This window comes from Aricia agestis, chromosome 16 (assembly GCF_905147365.1).
Source record: "Aricia agestis chromosome 16, ilAriAges1.1, whole genome shotgun sequence".
Taxonomy (NCBI): domain Eukaryota; kingdom Metazoa; phylum Arthropoda; class Insecta; order Lepidoptera; family Lycaenidae; genus Aricia; species Aricia agestis.
Window position 1 is genome coordinate 14,102,251 of NC_056421.1, and position 26,022 is coordinate 14,128,272.

General features: G+C 38.4%; 2 protein-coding genes across 3 annotated transcripts in view; one reads left to right on the plus strand and one right to left on the minus strand.

Moving 5' to 3' along the window:
- LOC121734836 (echinoderm microtubule-associated protein-like 2) overlaps positions 1-15,924 on the plus strand; it is a 79,330-nt gene extending 63,406 nt beyond the window's left edge. For both annotated transcript variants that reach the window (XM_042125463.1, XM_042125462.1), the window contains 13 exons: positions 453-614; positions 4,152-4,362; positions 5,353-5,556; positions 6,298-6,484; positions 6,895-7,103; positions 7,504-7,630; positions 8,853-8,983; positions 9,338-9,459; positions 10,022-10,148; positions 11,469-11,556; positions 12,335-12,479; positions 13,129-13,210; positions 13,786-15,924. In XM_042125463.1, the coding sequence (XP_041981397.1) occupies positions 453-614; positions 4,152-4,362; positions 5,353-5,556; positions 6,298-6,484; positions 6,895-7,103; positions 7,504-7,630; positions 8,853-8,983; positions 9,338-9,459; positions 10,022-10,148; positions 11,469-11,556; positions 12,335-12,479; positions 13,129-13,210; positions 13,786-13,911 (1,921 nt within the window). In that variant the 3' untranslated portion in view covers positions 13,912-15,924. The remainder of the gene's footprint in view (positions 1-452; positions 615-4,151; positions 4,363-5,352; positions 5,557-6,297; positions 6,485-6,894; positions 7,104-7,503; positions 7,631-8,852; positions 8,984-9,337; positions 9,460-10,021; positions 10,149-11,468; positions 11,557-12,334; positions 12,480-13,128; positions 13,211-13,785) is intronic.
- Positions 15,925-17,330: 1,406 nt separating this feature from the next.
- On the minus strand, positions 17,331-25,665 carry LOC121734839 (mitochondrial import inner membrane translocase subunit TIM44). The gene is made up of 7 exons (XM_042125468.1): positions 25,493-25,665; positions 25,330-25,422; positions 24,828-25,131; positions 24,361-24,467; positions 21,831-21,920; positions 20,078-20,200; positions 17,331-17,947 (listed from the first exon to the last, which is right to left on the minus strand). The coding sequence occupies exons 1-7, from the start codon at positions 25,493-25,495 to the stop codon at positions 17,360-17,362; spliced, it is 1,308 nt and encodes a 435-aa protein (XP_041981402.1). The 5' UTR covers positions 25,496-25,665; the 3' UTR covers positions 17,331-17,359.
- Between the last annotated feature and the right edge of the window lie 357 nt (positions 25,666-26,022).

Genomic DNA, 26,022 nt, shown 5'->3' on the forward strand with positions numbered 1-26,022 from the left:
TTAAAATATTATAAATTTTGCACCCAGTGACTTTTGTAGAGCAAGCTCGACTTGTCTAAAGTCTAAACCAACACAATCCACCCTTAAATTTACTTTTCTACTACCTACTTCTCCTTCTAAGGTCTTGGTAGTCCATTGACACCTCGCCTGGGTGGCCTGAGTCCCAATTTTCACACAGCCATTCGCTAGATTGGCATCCCCGTTCACTCGCGAATGGAGCCTTCAATCGATCAAAGATTACAAGAATTACACCTAGACCAGTGTTTCCTACCCTTATTTAGCCACGGACCACTACGATATCAAGCGCAATTTTCACGGACCCCTTTAATAAAATAAATAGCAAAAAAATCGAATTATGTATGGTCCAGAGGTGACACCGCGGATACTCGCGGTCCTTAAGGGGTCCGCGGACCACAGGTTGGGAAACACTGACCTAGACCATTATCTTCCAGCACCCACACCTGTCAATACAACGAGGATGACGGCTCCATCCGCATGTACCTGCGAGGACGGCCGGTGGTGCTGCACGGGCCGGAGGGCGATGCGCCCGACCTCACCAAGGTGGCCCCCCCTCCACAGGCGAAGCTCAAGTTGGAGTGGGTTTATGGGTACAGGTGAGGATTTTTTTTATTTTTTTTTATAATTTCTTAGATCATAACCCTCCGAAGTTCAAACTTCTTAAGGTTCCTTGAGAATGAAATAAGGTAGCCTCAGAGTTAAACTTATAGCATAGATAGAGCGCTACAGAGCTGTCGCCCTTAAATTTATGGATGGTGGAATCCAATTTTACGACACACGTTGTAATTACGAAAATCAAAACAATTACGAGTATTGACACGTAATGTTTACTGTTTGTGACCGGACAGTTTGTTTAAATGTTTCTCTTTCATATTTTACGAATAATGATAGAAATAACCTAGAGTTAATTTAAGGCAAGAGATAGAACAAGAAATGGCCTTTTAAAAAAGTTAAAAGAAAACGAACGTTTAAAATATCATAGCCCTCATGAGTCCGTTGATATGAGCAATTGCCAATTAGCTAACAATAGTTTAATATTAATTAAATTTACCAGCCTACCGAAACTACTTTCAGATTATTATAACCATTATTAATTATTAAAAAAGGGTAACAAGAACAAAAAGTTTGTAAAATAACTTTAGAATAGAGTTATGATGCTTATATGCCCGAGTTCTAAACGCGTTTTAAAATCATAATTTCAAACAGGGGCGAAACATTTTATAGCTTTTAAAATGTGAAACGCAGTGTTGATATTTTGAATAACTTACTAATAGATAGGATAATTATTTTAATATTAGTGCAGTGTTTTCAAGCTAGACGTTTTGTTCAGCGTATGACAACGTTTCCGTCAATATTCTGATACGACGTGTTAAACATATCGGATTTTGGTCGGACTATTTAGTATTTACTAAATGTGCTCGTAGAGCCCTCTGCTCCCACCTTTGTGTAATATTCCCTATTACTATACCTTTATACTTAAGTTATTAAAATGTAAGTTAATGAATAAAACATTGTATGTCATATCAGTGTTATACTATCATGTACAAATAGTATTATTACAGCTATCGCTAGGCTATCGATTCCATGGGGCTTGAAGGTCGTAGATAATCAGCTAACCCATTATTTATTCTACACCAACCATGGAAATATATTCCCATGGTTTTAAAGTATAATGCAATGATGGTATCTAGGTTAGGAATTTGTAGAGATAACTATAGCTCTTGATCTTAGGTAGAACTCTGTCCTCATTATAATAATTGGTTTTCTTTGTAAAATCTATACAGGGTGTAACAAAAATAAGTGATAATACTTTAGGGTGTGTACGTGTTCCTTGTACAGAGTTCACTGTGAAAGTAGCAGCGCTGAAAGACCAAATTTTTTTTTCACTTTTGTATGGGAAAACTCGTGACGCTCGGGCCCTTGCCCATACAAAAGTGAAAAAAATGTTTGGTCTTTCAGCGCTGCTACTTTCACAGTGAACTCTCTAGAAGGAACACGTACACACCCTAAAGTATTATCACTTATTTTTGTTACACCCTGTATATATATATATATATATATATATATATATATATATATATATATATATAAAACTCAAAGGTGACTGACTGATTGACTAACGGCCGTTCCCAATATTTGATCTATCTCTGGTTTTGCCCTACTAGAGATAGGAATAGCTCACAATTGACATAAAATATATGTCTCTAATGTCAATTGTGAGCTATTCCTATCTCTAGTAGGGCAAAACCAGAGATAGATCAAATATTGGGAACGGCCGATAGTGATCTATCAACGCACAGCCCAAACTACTGGACAGATCAGGCTGAAATTTGGTATGCAGGTAGATGTTATGACGTAGGCATCCGCTAAGAAAGAATTTTGATAAATTCCAACCCCAAGGGGTTCAAATAGGGGATGAAAGTTTGTATATAATAATACTTCTTAACGCGAGCGAAGCCGCGGGCGAAAGCTCGTACAGCATAAATGTATTAATTTTATAAAATATTTGTAAGTAATAAAATTGTAGATAAGTGGGTCAAATTACGTATTTATTTAAGAACATAAAAAATAACTAAGCTTAGTCTTTGTTAGTATGCGTATTAACTAGTACTCGGAAAATCTAATTCTTGGTATTTATGTCGCGTAATTTATAATTAAGAACATTTTTAAATAAACAAAAATTGTGTATGTTCATTACATAAAATCAAGGTCAGTTAAAATATTGTATTATTATACCTTTCGGTCGGTCCAAGCTCAGATATACTACCTATTCGACATTTAGGAGATAGTGAATAAAGTGAAACAATAAGTTATGAGCACATTAGTTACATACTCGTATTGTAATTAAGATTAACATAGTCTAATCGCGATTAGCTGTTTCAACTTTTGAGCATCTAAAATTATAGCAAACATACCTATTATGTGTCGGCCAATTTTGTCGCCGTCACATATTTTTGTCGTGTACCTTACATGGTCATACTATATTTCCTTAAACCTGACAGTATGCCCATTTCTAGCAGAAAAGAACATGTACTGTTGTGTAGGTTGGCAATTGTGCCAGATCCTTTTCAATTGGTAAATCGTTATTTACTTGGCACCATACCGATCAATGCCCTGATACTTAGGGCTGTTGCCATAAGATTTTTTTTACCAATTCTACGAAAATTAATATTAGATGTACTTAGTTGATAATGTAGTTGCCAAAGCGACTGTGTTTACTGTACTTACTTAAAAGCTTTTCCACGTCAACACTGCATTTTTTTACATACGTTACAGATATACAATGTTTCGTCCCTGGTTGATACTTAAGCACAGAATATATTATATTAGTAGTACCACTTAAGTAAGGTTGCTTAGCCTAGCAAACACACATAGTATACGAGACGTACGAGTACATACAAAAGTATTTTCTAGCGTTTGGTAAATATAAGACAACCATGAAGAAACTATAAGGGTCCCAAAACCTATTTTCATGTCAGTGGCGTGAAGTTCCTATAATCATATCGGCATAACTAAAACCCTTATACCTTTTTTTAAGATCGTCACCCAAATCTTTACCTATGTACTGGATTTGGATATCTACTTCCACTAAAGAACCCAGCTATCGCCACTGATATCTAGAGGATTCTTCATCAAAACAGTTAAAAAAAGTCGGTCAATAACCCTTAAATAGTAAAGTTACGATTGCCCAAGGGCAGCAGTATTGTTGTTTTCCTGTTCTTTATGAGGCTGCAGTAGATTCCGTCACGTCTGCGAAGGCCGTTCTGCTCCGCTGCCCAACTGTGGTACTGACTCACTGCCCCGTAAACAATGCGTTTTGATGACTAATGAAAGTTAAGTTGAAAGAGTTGGAATATTAACGAAATTCTTAAAAAACCGGCCAAATGCGTGTCGGGCCATGTGCAATATAGGGTTCCGTAGTACCGCTAGTTTTTTAAATTTTTTTTATGACCAATTATGCTTGGATCTCACCAAAAATGGTGTCTTTTTTGGTCAATCACTGATCATTGATCACCCAGGTAGTTTTTAATAGATTTTGTACAAATGCGCCGATTGCTTCCTCCAGTTTCGCAGAGTGATATTCGATCATCTTTTTGGTATTTTTCTGTTTGATGATGGAAATGTATTTCCAGGGGCAAGGACTGTCGCAGCAACATCTACCTGCTGCCGACTGGCGAGATAGTCTACTTCGTCGCCGGCGTCGTGGTCCTCTTCAACGTGGAGGAGCAGTGCCAGCGCCACTACACCGGCCACACTGACGACGTCAAGTGTCTGGCGGTGCATCCCAACAAGCTGGTGGTGGCGAGCGGCCAGTGCGCGGGACACGACCGGGTGGACGCCAGGGTAGGTGGTGAACGTTGATGATGATGGTGACAGGAGGGATAGGGTGAGAAAGGGTACAGAAGCTGCTACAGGCTAGTGCAAAGAATGATGCAGGATGGATGATGATTATTGAGCTATTCTAGCGTCAGGACTTAGCTCAGCGTAACGGCACGATGCAGTGTAGGTACGAGCCGATACGTTACATGAAAAGATGGCAGGATAGATGAATATACCGCGTGGATGCCAGGATAGGTGGTTATAATCATTATACGGGAGAAAGGAAGTGTCAAAGTGGGTCATGAGTCATGACGAAGATAGGTGGTATTACCACCATGATGTCGAAGAGGCAGAGGCGGTACCAGCGGTTAATGATGATGTTGACTTCCCGATTGAAAAACAAAGCTAAACAATGTTGGCCTCTTAAACCAATTACCTAATGAAAGGCTGGCATTTCCCGGATGTGCCGGCTTAGAAATGACTCACCTATACCAAACCATTCTACAAAGCGATTGTTTTAATCGGCAAGGTGGTTTAGTATCTTGTAACAATAAATCGACAGTCGATGTACAGCGGAATAGTACTATTTTTGCCTGTTGAATTGCTGTCGTATCGTACAAAATGACAATGCCTGTTGCTCGCAATTTCGCATTTCCGTAATTTAAATTATACATTGTCCTTTCCTACTCATTCAAATCCTTATAAAATTTTCACATCGAATTGGTTTAGCGGTTTTAAACGTGAAAACGTACCAAACCAATCACCATACACACATTCGCATCTATAACATCAATATAAATAATTATGAATTTGTGACCCTTAGATCCAATTTCACCAACGACTGTTAAAGTTAACAGTCAAATTAATATCATATACCACTCTCCATATTCGTATGAATGAAAGAGAAGACCTGGCATTTTATCAAGCTGCTAACACTAACAGACGTAGGTAAAATTGGTCCTTAGTTTAAATTTTTGGCTAATCTCCGTCGCTTAACAATTTTCATCTTTCTAGCCCCACATCAGAGTGTGGAACTCCGTATCCCTGGCCACACTCGCAGTGTTAGGCGCTGGGTCGGTGGAACGCGGGGTGGCAGCGCTGTCCTTCTCGCGGGCTGACGGGGGCGCGTTACTGGCTGCTGTTGATGATGGACCCGACCACACCATCACCGTGTGGGACTGGCAGAGACCGGAGAGGAATTGTCTGGCTGAGACTAAGGTAAGAAAGTAGAACTCTCCAAGGTTACTAGATGTGTTAGAGGCTAGAGCGGCAACACCAAGAAAGCGTCTTAGCTTGCATAGTTTTATGCGACTACCTGGCAAATAAAGCTTTGCTCGTGATTCAAAGAAAAAACAAACATTATTAGTTAAACAATTTTTTTTTCTGTTTATTTGTTTTAAGTATAATTTTTGAAGCCTATAAAATCAAAGCTTACAAAACCGACTACTCAATATTTTAATTGCCACGCTTAAATTTGTGCTTAAGTTAAGAGTGGACGAATATAGGCTGATTTGATTTTGTTGAAAGAACTCCGACTATATAGTTAAGCTGCTTAACTATATAGTCGGAGTTCTTTTCTTGTTAATAATTTCGGTTATACATAGTTCAATCAATCAATCAAATCAGCCTATATTCGTCCACTGCACATAGGCCTCTCTCAATGAACGCCAAGATGACCGATCTCCTGCTACTCGCATCCAACATGGGCCTGCAACTAAACGGAGATCGTCGTCCCACCTATTTTTTTTCGACGGGCTTTGACCCACCACACATTCCCACCACTGTATCTCCTGTGTCGCCAGGATCGACAGCGGTATCCAACCACGAAAACCATTTGATATGATCTCAGGGACTCCGAGGGACATGCTAAAGCTGTCTTGGGACCCGCAACGAAATTAATCAGAAGAAAGTTGGAGTTACTAAGTAGAATTTAAATACTTAAGCGCCTTTTAATTTCAGTGTTCAGTCGACACGGTGGTAGCGGTAGAATTCCACCCACTAGACAAGAACCAGATAGTCACTTGCGGGAAGAACCACATCGCGTTCTGGACATTAGACGCTGCGAACGTGCTATATAAGAGGATGGGTGTGTTTGAGTCCCGGGATAAGCCCAAATATGTCACGTGTTTGGGTTTTAACCAGAATGGTGAGTGGTGTGAAAGAGATAGATAGAAGAGAAAAGTCGATTGTGTATAAAGGTGTTATAGTTAGAAAGCATTTTACATCCTTATCTAATAAGGTTATGTTGACAGAAAAGAATAAAACAATATACAAATTGTATAACGTTGGCCTACACTGTGGATTGTGGTTAGACTCAAAGAGAACTTTTCAAGACAGTCTTACAAGGACGAGTACCAACGCAGACATCAGCTTATAAACGTAAAGCGTCAGCAAGTTGGTATGATATTTTCATACCAACTTGCTGACGCCAACTAAGTACCTCACCTTTTCAAGTTCACGTTTCACACACTATCGAAAGATCCTTGTAGGACTGTAATAACTGTATACTTGTGCCAACACTTATATTTGTTATTTTGATCATACTATTGTGTACAGGTGATGTTCTCTCCGGTGACTCCAACGGCAACATAATCGTATGGGGCCGCGGCACCAACACCATCGCCAAGCTGGTGCGCGGCGTGCACTCCGGCGCGGTGTTCTCGCTGTGCGCGCTCAAAGACGGCGGCGTCGTCACCGCCGGCGGCAAAGACGGCCGCGTCGTGCTGTTCGACGGCGATATGAACGCCACCGGCACCGAGAACGTCGTGAGTACAAAATGATTTGTCAAGCCTAGCGCCGCCATTTTGTAGTGCCTCTTTAGGCCGCCATCTTGAAAAGTTCTAAGTCGCTCGGAGAAAATAATAGGGGTAATATGCGGATATCAACACTAGATAATAATAACGTGATACCGTATGATCACTGATCTACCAATAGGACACCGATACATTATCTGTACATAATAGACAACAATTTCGTAGTACTTCTAAAAAACTAATTATTATGATGTCAGTTTCGCTAACTCCGCCTCTAAGCTCTTTCAATGTCATCCAAATATCAAAAGATTCTTCTAGGCCTGTCTTTAAATACAACTAACAAGCAAGACATTGTAATATCAGTCACGTATTTTCAATAACCTGATTGTAATCAAACTATTATTTTTTTCAGATCGAAGGGCACTACGGCGGCGTGCGGGTGGTCGCGGAGGGTCGAGGGAGTCAGCTGTACATCGGCACCACCAAGAACTGTATACTGCACGGTGACCTGGAGCTTGGGTTCGCGCCTGCTGTGCTTGGTGAGTTCCCTTCTGCAGTCAGTTATAAGTACACATAAAGTTAATATAGTACCTATACTAGCGGAATAGAGAAACAAAGGCCTGAGCAAGAGAGATGTCAATATCAGTAACACTGTGTGGTAAAAAGAGACGTGTGATACATGACAGCAGCGCTCTTTTTTTGGCGTCCAGTCGGCACGTGCCGCACGTTGACAATTTAATCTCATAGAAATCATGTTCAATCATGCTTGTGTAAGTGTATACGTACACATATTTTTACACACAGATGAAACCAATTTCGGTTTCGTTTGACAGCTCGAGATTGTTGCTCTATTCCGCTAGGTATATTCACTTTATGGTTATACATTATAGTCCTTATTTGATATGTCAAAAAAGCTGCTTGACAGAAAAGGAGCAATAAACATTGGACACAGATTTTTTAACAAAGAACAGTACTTGTATAACGGCTGTAAATTCATAGGGCATCTTTGGAAAACTCTTTAGGGAAGTTGACAGATAAAGGACACAACAAATTAGCAATGTTACCCTAATTTTCGATGTTTAATTATCTAGAAGTTACTTAAAAGATTTAAAGCCATTTGGAAACAAATTAAAATGTTACAAACCCTTAAATCAAAAGCTTGTCTAACATTCTCCTCTAATATGGAAGTCTTAACATTGATAGCTACATTGAAGATAGGAGCCTAATGACTCTTTATTACTAACGCCTCCGTGGTCTAGTGGTACAGAGCGCGGCTCTTGACTCGGAGGTCGTGGGTTCGATTTCCGCGTTGGAAACATGTTATTTCCAAGTTTGGTTAGGACAATGCAGGCTGATCACCTTATTGTCTGACAAGTAAGATGATCCATGCGTCGGATGGGCATGTAAAAAGTCGGTCCTGCGCCTGATCTCTCGCCAGTCGTGTCGGTCTTCCGTCCCACTGGGTTATTTTATTATTTTATTTTTATTTTATTTTATTACGAAAACATACAGTGATTTAATTAACAACCTTAAATACTACATAAACACTTAACACTATTAACACGTTTTCACAGTTAGATGCTCTTGTGTACTGCGCACACACTTGGGCACTATAAAATTACTCCCACGTAGCTGGCCTGGTTTCAATGACCGGCCACCGTCACCGAAACCGGTGTGGGAGCTATTATTATTATTACTAAAGATCTAGAATAGGTGTAACAACAATAGTATAACAACAATTTTGATGATAAACTATCCCAGGCCACGTGGACGAAGTGTGGGGCTTGGCGGCGCACCCGAGCCTGCCGCAGTTCGTGTCGGCGGGCTGGGACCGTCTGCTGCAGCTGTGGGACGGCCTCAGCCACTCCACCGTGTGGAGCAAGGATATTGAGGTACGCGAGTACATCGACAGCACGGGAAATATGCAGTACATGTACTTACTGCATATTCTCGTTTTTGGGAGGTCGAACCTTATTAGTGTGGTATATGCAGCGCAAGCGTAGACATCTAGACACGTATAGCCACCAATCCTTGTTATATTCCATCTAAGACTGAGATGATAAAACGTAAGTTGTGCGTGCGTATACTCTGCAGTCATGCGTACACATTGCGAGTGTATGTGCGTGTACACTCATATACGTATGCTCGCGATAAAAAAAACCTGTAAAAGTCTGTCTGTAAACTAAACCCGTCATTTGGAATGTTAATAAAATATTTTCTCATCTCTTTCTATCATTTGATTACAGGAGCGGGCGCAGTGCTGCGCGTGGTCGCCCGACGGTGACGCGGTGGCGGTGGGCTGCCTGTCGGGCCGCTGGCTCGTGTTCGACCCCCACTCGCGGGATCTGATCGCTCAGCATCAGGACGGGTAAGCTGTTGTCTGAGCTCTGAGAAATCGGAAGTGTGCAGGGTTCCACTGCCACCAATCCCTCACACTTTCCTCGTAGAATGCATTTTAATTTTTAATTAACGATAGTTGTTCCATATTTCATCTTCTTCATAGAAACAAAATCACACCGTGTATACAGAGGTTGTAAATTCGTGTATGTTTTGTCTTTGATTAATTTTTAGTGCGTTGGAAAATTTTCTAAAAAATGCAATAAGTAGTTTTTTTTATTGGTAAATGGTTAGTAAATTCTCAAGTAATTACTTATACCACTGCACAGAAAAAGTATTAATATGCTATCATTATCTCAGGGATAACGATTCGGAGTCCAATTTATGACATTAAATATTACCATTTTAATTCAGTATAGATTTACATTTCAACTTGCTGGCAATAGTCATTTTGATCTCGAAAACTGGGACAGTTTTAAATGACAAAATGGCAAACATAATATTATCATTGTCATTTATCCTTACAGGTCTTGCCTTTGCATTTTTTAAGTTTTTATTCCTTCTACCTTAATTAAATAACATTATTTCCCCAGGTCGGAGCCGATCCAATGCATCGTATACTCGCCCGACGGTCTGCGCGTGGCGCTCGGCTCGCGGGACAACTACGTCTACGTGTACCAGGTCGACGGCGCACGGTATTCGCGCGTCGGCAAATGTCCCGTGAGTATATTTATTATTTCTCTTTTTAATTTATGGATTGGGGATATCGGGGTATGTATTCGGGATGTCAGATATGGGACCCCGCAATGGGTATACCCACTAAAATCCCATGGTAATCCACTCCCCGCTTAAGGCAAAGTTAATTTATAGATTTTTGCAAAAACAACAATCTATAAATTACCGTAGACTCAAGAGTCTAGAATCTAGCACCAAAGTCAGAGCCCTAAAAACTCGGGCAGAAATAACAATTATTATAATCAACGTTATCTGCCTAACCTTTTTAAAGATACAATAGATAGATAGAAACAGAAATCTTTTTATTTGTGTGAAATAAAAATCCTGTAGACGTGGATGAACCTTTCCCTCGCACACTACAATATTAGTAGATAATAATATCACAAATTAGATTTAATAGATTTATTCTAAATTACTTTTAAAATACAAATATTTCTAGTTGTGTCTAATCGAGTGTACTATTTTATGCGACTAGTGCTCGGAGCGAAAACGTAGACGGGTAAAATTAAACTAGACTTAATACGAATTATGTGTGTATGGGTTGTTTAATCTCAGAAAGTTCAAATCTCAATAAATTACAATTATATACTAATGCATAATGTGTGCATAACTGCATAATAATTGTTTTTGTTTAATATAAGGTGCAAGACGCCATATTTTGTTGACAAGCTTTTTTGCGATGCCATGTTCATGAGAATATTATCGACGCATACATACATATAATCCCATAAGCATGAGTAGTTAGAAGTAGAACATTTATGCAGTAGGTATGTAGTAACCAGTAAGTAGATAAATATTTAATTTGTTAACAGTTACATGCATCTAATTTATTTTAATATTGGCTTAATTTATGCGTGCCTAATTATTATTTGTAAGTAATATAATAATTATAGTTCTGAGTTCTACACAATCAAATATTTTTTTCATTATTTATTTATTTACAACGCAAGCAGTTATAGTTAGGTACATATACCTACTCAAAACATTTGTTAATTTCCCAAAATGTCTCGCTATCGTTGCCTATTTATTTTTTATTTTTACTTTACACTTATTACAGCCAAAATCGTGCTTAGTAAAAAAATAATGATACACCTACCTCGAGCTCAAAATCTATTGTTACAATATTGATATTACCGCCTGACCAGCTTCAAAATTTTCACCCAAAAAGCTACCGCAACGATTGCTAACGTAGTTGAACGTTGTATGTATGCGTACACACTATTTTTTCATCGTATGCTAGGCCAAGCAGCAACTATGGTCTATGACGCCAATATAAATGTTTTTAATGACGTCAATATGTTTCAGGGTCACTCGAGCTACATAACGCACGTGGACTGGTCTGAGGACAGTCAGTACCTGCGGACCAACTCTGGGGATTATGAGCTGTTATATTGTAAGTATTATACGTCATGCTCGTAAAGTATAGAAATACAGGGTGTAACAAAACTGATTACATACCTAAAGTACCATACCTAAAGTATTATCACTGAAAGTGATAATACTTTAGGGTGTGTCAAAACTTGTCAAAAGTTCACTGTGAAAGTAGCAGCGCTGAAAGACAAAAAAAATCACTTAGTTTTGTTACACACTATTTTTTATTATATTATCTCAATTTATTGTAGACGGGAAATGAAATGGCCAAAACTGTTCTCCAAATGTTTTCAACATTACAAATGATTTCTAATTTCTTATTTAGGTAATTCTTTTATAATTTTTGGGCACTTTTAGACTCGTAAATTTAGCACATAAAAAAATGTTCAATAAAAAGAGTTTAAAATACAAAACGTATGACGTCACACTATAGCGGACAGTGTTTTCGGCGCCATTTATAAGGCATATATTTTCGATCAACATTTTTATGGGTTTCTACTGTGTAAAATTTTAAAATATAAGTTTTTTTTTGTGAAAATGAATGATTATGAAACGATTGGCATGAAGTTTTTCTTCATGTCAATGTAATTAGGTCAAATAGCCCATTGAGATGGCATGCTTGATGCTCAGCGGGCAAAAAATGTTGCGAGGAGTGTGTTTCTAAGATCCGATAGAATCGCTGCACCTAACGAGGCCAGGCAAATGGATATTCTATTGGCTCACGTTCCTCGTAACGCAGCTCTGGTAGAAACGCACCCTAATATTATACCCTAGTGTTCATATCGACGTACTATTTCCAGGGAACGCGACCACCTGCCGTCAGATCCCGTCCGCGAGTTCCATGCGCGACGTGGTGTGGGCGAGCAACAACTGCCCCGTCACATACACCACCGTCGGCGTGTGGCCGGAGGGCGCCGACGGCACCGACGTCAACTCCTGCACCAGGTGAGTCTTTATTTAAGTAAAAACTTATTTCAGTGTTAGATAGCTCATTTATTATCACGCTAAGACTAATACGACTGAAGAAACGCAGGAAAATGTGGGAAAAACGGGGGAAATATTAGAAATTACGAACTACTGGAGGAATTTTTATGGCAATATTAAGCACAGATATACAGTAGACCAAGTGAAGGGAGTAGGGACATAAGCTATTTTTTTATGTAAAATTCCTAATTTACGCGGGCGAAGCCGCGCGGGACATCTAATACCAAAATATAACTGAGTATTATCTTGTTGTTAATACCAAGGTATAGCTGCAATGTTTAGTCTATTGCTAGAGGTTTTGGTCGGCACGCAGCTCACGTAAATGATCCTAGAATTTTTCAGGGTTTCAAGTATCGGACGACAAATCTGTTCTTTTTCGATATAAAGAAGTTTCAAGTTGCCTATGTTAACACCCTGTAGCTACTATACCAAATGTTATCAGTTATCACTAATTAACATTCGATCAAGTCGTAGTTTTTGCGTGAATGTAAAACGTCCATTCTAAAAAACTTATATTATATTCAAAAAGTAGGATAGAAGTACTTAACGTTGTAAGTCCCGAGATACCTACATGATGTGGATTTTATCATTAACGAAATTCTGTTTCTAGGTCCCCGGACAGTAAACTTATAGCGACGGGCGACGACTTCGGCAAGGTCAAACTGTACGCCTACCCCGTCACGCAGCCTAAGGTAAATATTAATTCTACTTTTTTTAAAGAGGAATTAGCCCACTGCACCGCTGCAACTCCTGAGCTGTGTCGTCAAAGTGCTTAGCGCCAGTTCTGGGAGAGCTCTTGTTTAGGTAGTACGTTGCGACGATTCTTTTTTCGTTTTTTTTTCAAATTCAAACTACATTGACAAATATTACTTATTTGCTTATGACTTGTTCAGGCGCTTGCGAAAATACACATAAATACAAGAGTGACATCCATGGTGACGTCACTTAGCGTTTTGCCTACATGAATTTAATTTAAGTCAAAATAAAAATACTGCTTCTGCCCCATTGTCCGATTATGTTACATGCAATGATATTCTATGTTACTAACGTAACTAGATTGGAAGTTTACGGTAGCAACGCGTTGCCACTTCGAAGATGCCTGCAGGCATATCTCACATACATAATGACATAACGAATATATGACTTGACATTGTCTTTTAAACAAAAAAGTGGTTACGCATTTCTGAGAATCTTTTGTAAGACATTGCTACTCTAGTATTTTAGAAACTCATTGGTTACATGCTTACCTTACAAACTTACGTTTCAGTCCTTATGCCACGCATACGGCGGCCACTCGTCCCACGTAACCGCAGTCCGGTTCCTGCCGGACGGCTCGCGCCTGCTCAGCGCCGGCGGAAACGATACCGCGCTCATGCAGTGGACCATCGACTAGAGAGGACACTGATTGTCTGTGGCTCACAGACCATAGACACGCATACTATCAGATACTATCGACTAGAGAGGACCACAGACAAGTAACAGACCATACTTGAGCGGTTACACGCTCAGTTTCTCATCAATCTGATCCATCAATCTAGTGAAGATTAGATCTAGACGCGAAACTGAACGTGTAACCCACGGATTGGTGGACCGCTATCTTTTAAATTATGTTCTTTTTAGCCATCAATCTGGCGTCAATCTCAGATTGATGGACTGAGCTGATGCCAGATTGAGCGTGTAACATACTTCACAGGGAAGGCATACAGCAAGCCAACTACAATAGACATATTAAAAAATCAGCTAGGCTTGCCGCTAGAGAAAGGCTTTCTTTCTACGGAACATCGAATAGAGGGTCGGAAGAGGCAACCCACAAACCATACACATAATATGAACCACGGACCAGCGATAAGACTAAAAAAATATATTATGTTAAAAGACTCGCTAAAACCTATCTAAGAAGTGATTGTTAAATGTGGTCTATAATAATTTTACCTCGAACGGTTTTATTGGCAAAAGACCTCTAATACTACCAGATGCATTACGCATTTAATCAAATGAGAACATACAATATGATACATGAAACACTTTATTTTTTATTGATAAGCAAGTTTTTAATTATTTATTTACACTAAGTTTACACTTGTTTGGTTAAATGCGTTTTTTAAAATCGATTTTAGAAAGCGTTATTTTTAAGTACAAATTAGTACAATTTACACGAATAGTTTGAACTGTTTTATGCACGTTGCAGTTGTGTTTGAAATGCTGTAACATTTTTGATAAGGCTTTGAAATTATGTGATATGTGTTCGGCCATTTTTACACCGCATTTTAGCGCTCGCTTATATCTGAACGCTTTTTATTATAAGATTTCGTACCTATTTTAATTAGGTGTTTTAGGTATCTGCTAAAGTATTTAGACTCTAGAGGCTTCCTATGAGCTTCCCTAAATTTATAAATTGGTAACACTGTTTAAAAATAAATTGGAATCAAAAAATTCTAATCTGAGATTAATATAGGATACAAAATGTGTAAGATTTCGCAAACTATTAATAACAAAATGGAACTGTGTAAAAGTATATAATCTCAAATATAATAATTATATAATCAGGTATACAGGTGCTATATTAGATGTCCTATTCGCTGTAACTTAATGATGAAATTTCTAAACATTAAAAATAGCGCACAGGCAGGATAAGCACCCGTCCTTCGCATAGCTCTTTTCTTGTTACTATAGGTTTTCTTAATATTCTTGCAAGTTCCACATCCGTAAATGCGAACTACCCTTTTACCTTAAAGTATTCGTTATAAGTTATCTAAGATACATTACCTCAGCCACCTCGAATACTATCTAATAATGAATACTATCATTGAGTTACAGTATGTCCATAATTCTGATCAATAATCTTATAATACAATTTTGATACCGTCTTGCAGCCCCGGTATAATAAAATGCATTTTTATGATACCATCTGTCGTTTGACGTACATTTTATATCGTTGTTTCAAATGAACGAGACTGCATCTAAGCTGTATTACTGTTGAATTAAAAAGATCAGAATTTACTATCTTATCATAGCAACATTAATTTCTTATAAGATCAAAATCCGTCGGCAAAGTACTGCTAAACATAAGCTTATTTTTGTGTTGTTTTACAAATTAGTTGAATATTTTAAGCGTATTTATATTAATGTTTTAGCTATTTTATAATTTGTATAAAATTCTGGAGCCTAGCTTTTTAAGTTTTATAATAAAGAATAAGAATTTATTTTTGTAAGTTAGTGAATGCTAAGTTGATATTATTATTTGATGTGGCAACATTCCTTAGTTACGGTATTTCGTTTGTAACCTAGTCAGAGATCACTCGGTATTAATGTTCTAACTGTCGTAGTAACACTTTGTATATATTGTAATATGATGGCTCTGTCCGTCTTTTGAATGTGCCTCTAATAAAATATGTTTTAATTTGAACTGCATAGTTTTATTTCTAAAGTGTTCGGCATTGTCTCTCGCAACGGCCAGTATAATTTCGATCGCGCGGGTGTACAGTCGATACCTATAGATTTTTGTTGATATATTACCTAGCCAACAGACGACGACGCCGACATGTACAAAGGCGTCAGCCAATCAGCCCATTTGTCACGTGATCACGTCCAATGATATCAAAATAACTGTCAAAACTGTAGCAATGTTTTTGCATGCAAAATGTGCATCGAGAAAATATTGTCGTCCTTTTTTGTCTTAGAGTAATATCATATACTACTTTCTCTTTCGCTCATTTTACGCTTCGCCTTGATTTTTCTCTTAAAATGGAAGACAATAATTTAAATATTAATAAAATCTTAGTAATTACGTGCGAAATATTACACCTTTGGCTTTATTTGTATTCTTCGTTTTGTTACTGCACTGTCGGAAGGCACATGACGGCATTCTGGAGCGAAATGTAGCGAAAAACAACGCGGTAATTAATGAATTAAACACGTCCGGCTGTTACCGCGTCCTAAGGCACACTGCTCTCAGATGAGTGAGCTCACTCATTTCGAGGGTGACACATTTTCGCGCTGACGATTGTATGAAATGCCTTTTCTAACGTTCTAATTCTATGGTCACGGCTAGATTGTTGACCCGTCGCCCGCGGGGTGGGCACCGCTGCACGGTTGAACCGCCTCACGCAGCGCTGCTCTATGGGATGACATGAAACAAGCACACCTCGCGGGTGGCCGCGCCGGGCGCACGCTTAACGCCGCGATCGCCCTTAGTGTCTAAACACACTAGGCCGAAGTTACGCGGCGTAAATTCCACATGATTATGCCCGCAACGTATTTTAAATTACCGATGACACACTGTTCCGTCCGTATTTTGTATGCATTGACGTAATCATGAGTAATTTACGCCGCGTAACTTCGGCCTAGTTTGTTTAGACACTTAAAATACTTTAGTGCCTGGTACACCGTAGATGATATTTTATATCCCTGTGGTGGCTCTTAGGGCCAACCCACACGTACCACAACCACACCACGTGGTCGGGCGTATATTATTTCGTATTGTAAATGAACTGGACTATTCACACGTTACATGTACCACATTTTGCAGTCGTAGTCGACCATTTGTACCGACCACATCGCAACCACAAGCGAATTATATAGTGGCCGACCACAACGCAACTAAAAAAAGCTGCAGCGACCATTGCTTGACGGCATTTTGTCGTTGCGACGTGGTGTGGTTGTGGTACGTGTGGGTTGGCCCTTACGGTATTGTCACAATATAATATAGACCCTCTATCTATGTGCTAGTCACTAGTTTATGCCAAAAAACATACTTACAATATATTTTAGACATATAACAGCTGGCGAAAAGGACAAACTGAAACAAACGCATAACAGTACAACGATTTTATTATCTACAACTATATCAACTGCTCCACACTGTTGGCGGACAGCTCTAGGAGTCTCCAAGCGGCCTTGGGGTTCATCTCCTGGGGATCCCGACACAGGACCCACACGTAGTTAACCCTCATCACCTTATTGGGGTCTCCTTCTATCACATTGTTCTTTCCGTCTCTAACACACATGATCTGTTGAGATTGGAAAGTTAACACCAGCACGGGACCCTGATCCATCATTTTGCCCATTACCAGTTCTATATTCTCTATATCTAGGATCTTGGAGTCCAGTCTGTAGCCGAGTTGCTTGCACTGGTTGATCGGTGTAGCCAGTATATTGTATACACCTTCGTAGCACCAATCTTTGAGGATTTCTAAGTCTCCTCGGACCATCGCTTCTAAGATATTTGGTATGATGTCATTGGCGCAGTCTTCTAGGAATTTTTGTGCGGTAAAACTGGGATCGATTTTGCAGATTTCGGTGAGGGTGGTCGACAATTCCGTTTTCTCGAAGAGGTTTCCGAAGAGGCTGCTGACTTTCTCGGTCATAAGTCGTGACGCTTTAACCAGTGGGTTGTCTGATTCCTCGTACTTTATTTTCCAATCCAAAACCTGTAAATATGAAAATGACAATAATGGGTCTACACTAATGGCCCTGTGTGAGAGGGCCGTGTTAGCTTCATCGGAAAGGAGACTGCCGTTTAGCAGTCTTGTGGTTAATTCCGATGTGATGTGCGATTCATAATATATCGAGGATGTTAGGCTCTGTCCCCATCAGACACGGCGCGGCGCCGGCACCGTGTTACGGCACGACGCCGCCACCGTGATACGGTACGGCGCCGCACCGTGTCACGGTGCCGCGTACGGTGCGTCCAGCGTCCCTATTCAGTCGATATTTGCGCTCGAACGAGAGTGCCTTGTCTGGATAATGGATATGGAACGCGAAAAAATTATTCTCTTGTTGTTACTAAGACGAAGATTGAAAAAGAATCATTAAATATTTTTTGAAGTCGGTTAAAAAGAAACCGAGGAAATTTTATCTATTATTTATTATAGATAAAATTTCCTTGGTATACATGACAATATTTGCATTACGCGACTTTGATATGTATTTTCATATTATGCCTCGTTTAAGCTTGGACACAAATTTTGTTCGGAAGTTTCACCAGAATAGGGGCGCGCGGTGCACCGTACACGGCACCGTGTCACGGTGCGGCGCCGTACCGTATCACGGTGGCGGCGTCGTGCCGTAACACGGTGGCGGCGCCGTGCCGTGTCTGATGGGGACGCAGCCTTACTTCGATCCTAGGCTGTCTCGCTCGCTCGCGAAACATATGGGTAATCATGAGACTAAGTGCGCCTGGGTGACACTGTGATCTGTCAGTGGTTGTGGTCTGTGGTGGTGGTTGGTGGTAATCTTTCAAGGTATGAGTATCGGACCCGATGAATTCTTTGTTTACTATGCAAAATAATCAATGGATTGACAATACCAAGTAAGGATAGTGATTAGTGATGAATCCTGTGTGTCATTAATAGGTACACCATCATTTTAGATTATTTTCCTAAATGTCCCATTCATAGGCGCCGGCAGGGGGGTGCCAGGTGGTGCACTTGCACCCCTTGGGAATCTCGGGATCAACAGGAATTATTGAAATAAAAAGCATTTTATAACACTATTACCATGCCGTACAAGGATAGTTCGTAATGTTTCGGCACTAAATGTTTTATGTTGACGTAAATAGACAGTCACTGTTGTTTGTAAAAAGTGAAAAGAAAAGAACAGAAAGAAAACTAAAATCTGCACCCCTTGGAATTTATTTCTGCCGGCGCCCATGTTCCCATTAGCTTAACAGAAAAAAAAAATTAAACAAGCATTGTCTACAGCATAAAGCAAAATAATACATACTGATAGTCAACAGGGTGTAACAAAACATGATAATACTTTAGGGTGTGAATGGGTCCCCTTTATAGAGTTCGCTGTGTAAGTAGCAGCGCTGACAGAGTAACTTTTTTTCACCTTTGTATGGAAAAATCACAAAAAAATATTGCTCTTTCAGCACTGCTACTTTCACAGTGAACTTAGATATCGGGAGCACATACACATAACACACCCTTAACAGCTGCCCTAAAGGTTTATCACTTTGTTTTTAACCGGCTTCCAAAAAGGAGGAGATTATTGGTCACAGCACACATATTATCAACTCGGAAAGGGATCGTCACCGTATCGCCTTCGCCTCGCCGTCAACCAGGCGTCAACCTAACGTATGCACGTATCACCAAGGCCAGTAGCGCCTGTACGTCAACTCGGCTACGGCTAGGCGACGCCTCACTTACGACTCGCCGACCGCTGTCCCCTTCCGAGGCGAGGCGATTACGTTACGGTTCCGCTTAGTCTGCGTTGCAGTAGGGGGTTTCATACAAACAATATTGAACGGCTCGAGGCGATACGGTGCCGATCCCTTTCCGAGTTGATATGTGTGCTGCGACCTTATATATTCGGCTGTGATTTTTTTTTTGTTTGTATATTTATACACAAAGAGTATAAGTGTCTAAACACACGAGGCCGAAGTTCCGCGACGGAAATTCGGCATGATTCCGCCTGTACTGTATTTTAAATTACCGATGACACACCATGCCGATATTACATCGCGTTATATTGTATGCGTTTGACATCGCTGACGTAACCATGCCGAACTTCCGCCGCGTATCTTTGGAATGGTGTGTTTAGACACTAAAACTGACCTTATTAACATACTGGTTGTTGTTCTTGAAGTCCTCCCACTGCTGGTAGAACTTGGAGTCGCGGTGCAGCTCCACGCCGAGCGTCTCCGTGTCCGGTGCGTACGACCGCTCTTCCGCCGCCACCTGATGCGTCACAAACATTTATTTGACAAACTCAAATCAACTCAAACTCAACTCAACTCAAACTTTTTTATTGATATATCCATACTAATATTATAATAATGATAAAAATATCTATGGACGCTTCACACCACGTCAGTCTGGCCCCGTGCTAAGTCCCTGAAGGATTTGTGTTACGGGTACCAGACAACGAAAATATATTTTATACTTTTAATACTATACATACATTTAAGGTTTTTATTATAATATGATACACATCTATGACCCAGGAACATTGAAAACTTTTTTGTTCCGTCGGCGGGATTCGAACCCGCGACCCCCGGCATGAGCGTTGCCAACACGCCCAACCACTGAGCCACGGGGGAGGGTCAAAAATAAATAAATATTATAATGCGAAAGTGTGTCTGTCGGTCTGTCTGTCCATTACCTCTTCACGCCTAAACCACTGAACCGATTTTGCTTGAAATTTGGTATGTAGATACTTTCAGTACCGGGAAAGGACACAGGATACTTTTTATCTCGAAAAAATGTACGGTTCCCGCGCGACAAAAAAACGGATTTTGGCGCAACGGAGTTGCGGGCGTCATCTAGTTGTTAATAAACTTTTATCTATACTACAGACTATAATTACAGTACTAATATTATAAGCTTGTAAGTTGTAATATTCGTTAGTTTGCATTGAATAGCATCCAAAACTGCTACACTTATATCATTATTCATTACTAACATATTTTAATAGTAAGTAATGTTTGTTTGTTTGCACTGAATTGACTCCAAAGCTACTAGACAAATAATTGGTGCTAGTTAAGGTTTTATAGTCGTTACTAGTTTAAACAACATGGGGTACTTTGTATCATGTAATTTCTAATTCATTTTAATATAGGATCTAAGCATAAACCTAAAATTATAATTAGGTCCTATATTAAAATGAATTAGAAATTACATGATACAAAGTACCCCATGTTGTTTGAACCATAGACTTATAATATATACTGTAGCATTATAGGTTTATGCTTTGAACTAGTAACGACTATAAACAATGAAGCCTGACTCACGAGTCACGCTTCATTGTTGCACAATAATTTTACGGTTTACCAATTATATGCTAAAGAAACCACAAATTAGCATATAAGCTGCATATGTGTAATGTTTTTGACGTGGGAGAGCCATGCTTCGGCACGAATGGGCCGGCTCGACCGGAGAAATACCACGTTCTCACAGAAAACCAGCGTGAAACAGCGCTTGCGCTGTGTTTCGCCGAGTGAGTGAGTTAAGCGGAGGCCCAATCCCCTATCCTATTCCCTTCCCTACCCTCCCCTATTCCCATCCCTATCCTATTACCCTCTTAAAAGGCCGGCAACGCACCTGCAGCTCTTCTGATACTGCGAGTGTCCATGGGCGACGGAAGTTGCTTTCCATCAGGTGACCCGTTTGCTTGTTTGCCCCCTTATTTCATAAAATAATAATAAATAAATTGGATGCACCTGTTGTGGCAAAAAAAGAAAATGCATTGTGTAGATTTTTTATTAAATCTGATCATTATATTATAGCTCTCTTAGCTGTTGACTGTATAACATTATTTTATTGAATGGGTCTATTGCTGAAATAAACTATTATTATTGTTATAATTTACCTCGACGCGTTTTCGTAACGCAACAGGCGACGTGTACACCCTCCCCTCTAGCCCGCGCGACGCCATTTCGTTCTTCACTACCTCAGTAGCCTGAAATTTATGAACATAAACATTAATATTTAAAGTAAATAAATTAAGTAGTTTGTCAACCATGCTTAACTCCGAGTGTGAGTCTGGACTGGAGTTTGGACTTTTGTTAATTGCTTTTTAAAATGTCATCCCTTCTCGTACATATATACAAAGACTGAGAGACAGAATATTTCATTCATAAACCATGGTAAACTTTAAATATGACTAGCACATGTGAAATATTATAAGTAATAAAATTTTACTTAATACTGCATATCGCTGGTCCGGATGAACAGGGTATTAACTCAAAAAAGCCTATTTTTCAGGAGAGCGATTTGAAGTTTTCAAATCAATATATTTCCATTTCCGTTGATAATTGGTTAACCTCTCTTATATATTTTGTAAACTTACTTTATTGATAATGTTTTTGTTCACTGCACAAGTTTGTTAATTTTGCTATTTCTGAGAAAAAAATTAAAATCTGCAGGCAGGACCATAATAATACCTTTTTTCACAAAAAATACTTCTAAACCAAAGTAGTAACTACAAAATTTTATTTTCATAAAAATGTAATTTTGAGGGTCTACGATCGGCTTTTCGATTATTTTTTGAGACATTATTTAAACATCATGCTTAGTTTGCTATGCCATCCTATTTTTTCATGATTTGTTAATTCATTCAGTTATGTTTAAGGAGCATTCATAATACTACCATGTTCCACAAATATTAGGAATAAATTTTCAAAATAATACAAAATTAAAACAAACATTTCACTATTAAACGTTTATTTATTTTTAAAAAAATTACATAAAAATAGTTTAAACATCAGTCTTAGTATTTAAATAAACAAATTTAAATCACTAGCTACACTTTTGAGCACACTAAAGACCGTTGGGGTCTTTGGCTCTTAGTAGTATCAGTATTTTTATGGTTTACTTATTACTATATAACTTTATTCTTAATTAAGCGATGGCAACGTTAAAACAATTTCACAGTCTTTGTTAAATTTAGTCTTAGTTTAATTCGACTAGGATTAGAGGAAGTCTTTTTCTTTTTTTCTATCTATCTATAATCTATCTACTCGGACTATCATCCGAGTTAACTCCGGGAAAACATGGTTCTGGAAGAAATATATATTTAAGCATTTAACTGTTTAGTGTTCATTGTTTCTAGAATTATCAGATTTTGTGTACTTTCAAGAACTTTGCCATTATTTTCGACTTGATGGACCGAGGACAATGATGACGAATCAGAGTCAATCTCCTCTAATTGATTGGCTTCTGGAAGAATAATCAGTAATTAACAAAAAACATAAATTATGAATTTCATAAGCCTACACAATTAACCTACATAATTAAAACTTTTTGGAGACATTGCCTACAATTTTACCTGTTGTGTTGTTAGATTGTTGTGTCATTGAAAGTAGAAGATGAAGCTATTGGTTCTTCAGGACTATCATCGGGCACCGAGGCTGGTTCTTTTAAAAGCGTTTCTTGATTAGTCGCTACAAATAATAATGGAAATAGATTCAAATTAAACCACTATTTATAACAAGCAAATATAGTGTTGATAATCTATAAACGAAATACTTATAGATACTTATAATATAGATATATTTACACTTTACAAGTAATACCTTGAGTAGACATAATATTCACGGTCTCATCTTAAGAAACTAATGGGGATTCTCCCTCTCTTGGATTATCTTTAACAGCGTTTCTGATTAAGGTAACTCTTTGTGAAATCATTCTGTAAAATAAAAAAATTAGGTAGTTATAGAAAAGAGTTCTTTTCATAATTAATTCAAACAAATACACGACAAATTATGTTGAATATAAAACTTTTTTTTTAATACTATTATTTTTTAAGTTTTTCTAAACAATAAAGAGTCATAACCAAAACAAACCCTAAAAATCCACGTTATTTTAAATTTACATAATATTATTTACGATAAATACTTTTTCATCGAGACAAAATTGCACTAAACAAAAAAAAACTTTTGTGAACATGGAAGTATCTCAAATTAGTTCTTTAAACTAGAAACACCTGTTACAAACCAGATGCAACAATTTATTGTAAATAAGTTATTAACTTGAAATTACTACTCTATTTCACAAAACAGTAATATTCAAACAGAACTTACCTTTTAATGAACGCTGCGTTTTTCAAGGTTAAAACTGTATATCACAAACGAACGACGTCCTTTCATCACAACTCCGCGAGTAAGACTGAATACGACAGTGTTGTTCAAACCAACACGTGCAAAAGCGCGAAAGAGACGAAGATACTACCCCGCACCCCCGCCAATTTGACGTCATATCGTTATGCAACCACGTTCGTTAGAAAGATCGCGTGATTTTAAGTAGGACTGTATTTTTAGGTGAAAAATCGTAAATTTTGAGTTAATACCCTGTTCATCCAAACCGACGATATAATATTAGGTAATATATTTGAGTTATACTTGTGAGATAGTTTTAAATGCTGAGGTTTGTCCGAGTTTCTGGCCGGACTCAGCAATGCTCTCTGCAGCCCCTTTCGCTGTTTTGGATATATCTTCTGTTATCTTGCCTGCAAAAAGTTATTTATGAGACTATTAAATAATTGTAGCTTACATATTATAAAAATTCACAATTTGTTATACAATATTACGCTGACAGACTGAGAAAATATTTATTCTATCATTTTTTATATTGCTTGTTTTTGAATACAACATTAGGAAAGATAGGCCATTATATTTTAATGGACAAATGTCTCAAGAATAGACCTCGGCAAAACCAAAAATTTCATGGTCATTGTAAATTTTTTCTGTGCATAAAAGGAACCAAAATTAAAAGTTATGAGAGTTACCTATCCTTGGTATACTTATTATTTGTAGGGCTTTTATACTATGCTATAACTTAAATATTGTTAAAAATTATCTAATCTTACCAGCCTTCTTAGCAATATCTGTTTTACTAGCCTCCTCTAGCACATGACCAACTTTGCCCTTTATCCCTTCAAAAGTTTCTTTCAGAACTTCGGAGCTCTTTGATGCCTCTGACTCTACGGCGTGGAACTTCTGTCGAGCTGCCTGCAACGCCTCCGAGTTTTCCAATTTTTGAGCCTCTTCCCGGAATTTCTTGATGTTCTCCTTCATCTCCTTGTTTTTAGCTATTTCCTCTTTTATGTTTTCGATGATGGAGGAGAAAAATCCTTTTCGAGCGGAATAGTACCGACATTCTGGCAGTCTGAACTGGAAGTAGAGCTTCTAATTATTACATAAGCAGAGGCACTCGCACTTCCATATCAATATCAGTAAAGTAAATAAGAGGACAAAAGGTTACTTATATTGGCTTTTTCTAAAGCTATAAAAAGTAACATAGTCTAAACTTTGGACTTAAAAATACAATAATTTCATCATTTATATAGTCATCAAGGCTCAGTCACTTACCTGTTCAGATTTAACTGTTATCGTAGGTTTTATATTGAGAGGTAAAGTACATTTCCACCGAGCCGAGCTGTATAGTAATTGTCGAGATACATGCTGAAAGTAAAAAGTGGATCTAAGAACAAATAACCTCAAAGTAAATAATGATTTTATGTTCAGTACTCACCATTTTCGTTTATATTGATATATCGATAGATATTTAGCAAGATTTGAGCGAACACTGCTCCAACACTACGTTTAAGTTTTAATTATATCGAGATTTATATTATTTTAGACATGTTTTAAGAAAATAATGAATTTTAGGACATTTTGCAGTACGAAATACGAATGGAAATGACATTTGACAATTGGACAAATGTCTAATATGTCAATGTCAAAGTTTTTTTTTCTCCTTATAATGGCACTTCGGCTATAGCCATGGCCAGTGTATCGTCAGGTCAGTGAAGACTGAAGTCTAAAGTCTCTAAAGTCTAAGTATAAAGTCAATACAGTCAAGAAGTTAAGTCGGTCGATTCATTTAAGTGGTAGACGCTTTACTGAAACTTTCGATGGAGTTTTGGAGGGAACACAAAAGAGCACGTTTTTGGTTCTATAACTGGGAATACCACGTGAACGAAAGGCGCGGAGGTGCGCTAGCGTTAGTGCGAAAAAGGGACTTAAATATTAATTACTGAAAAAAATCATAAGAATCACAGT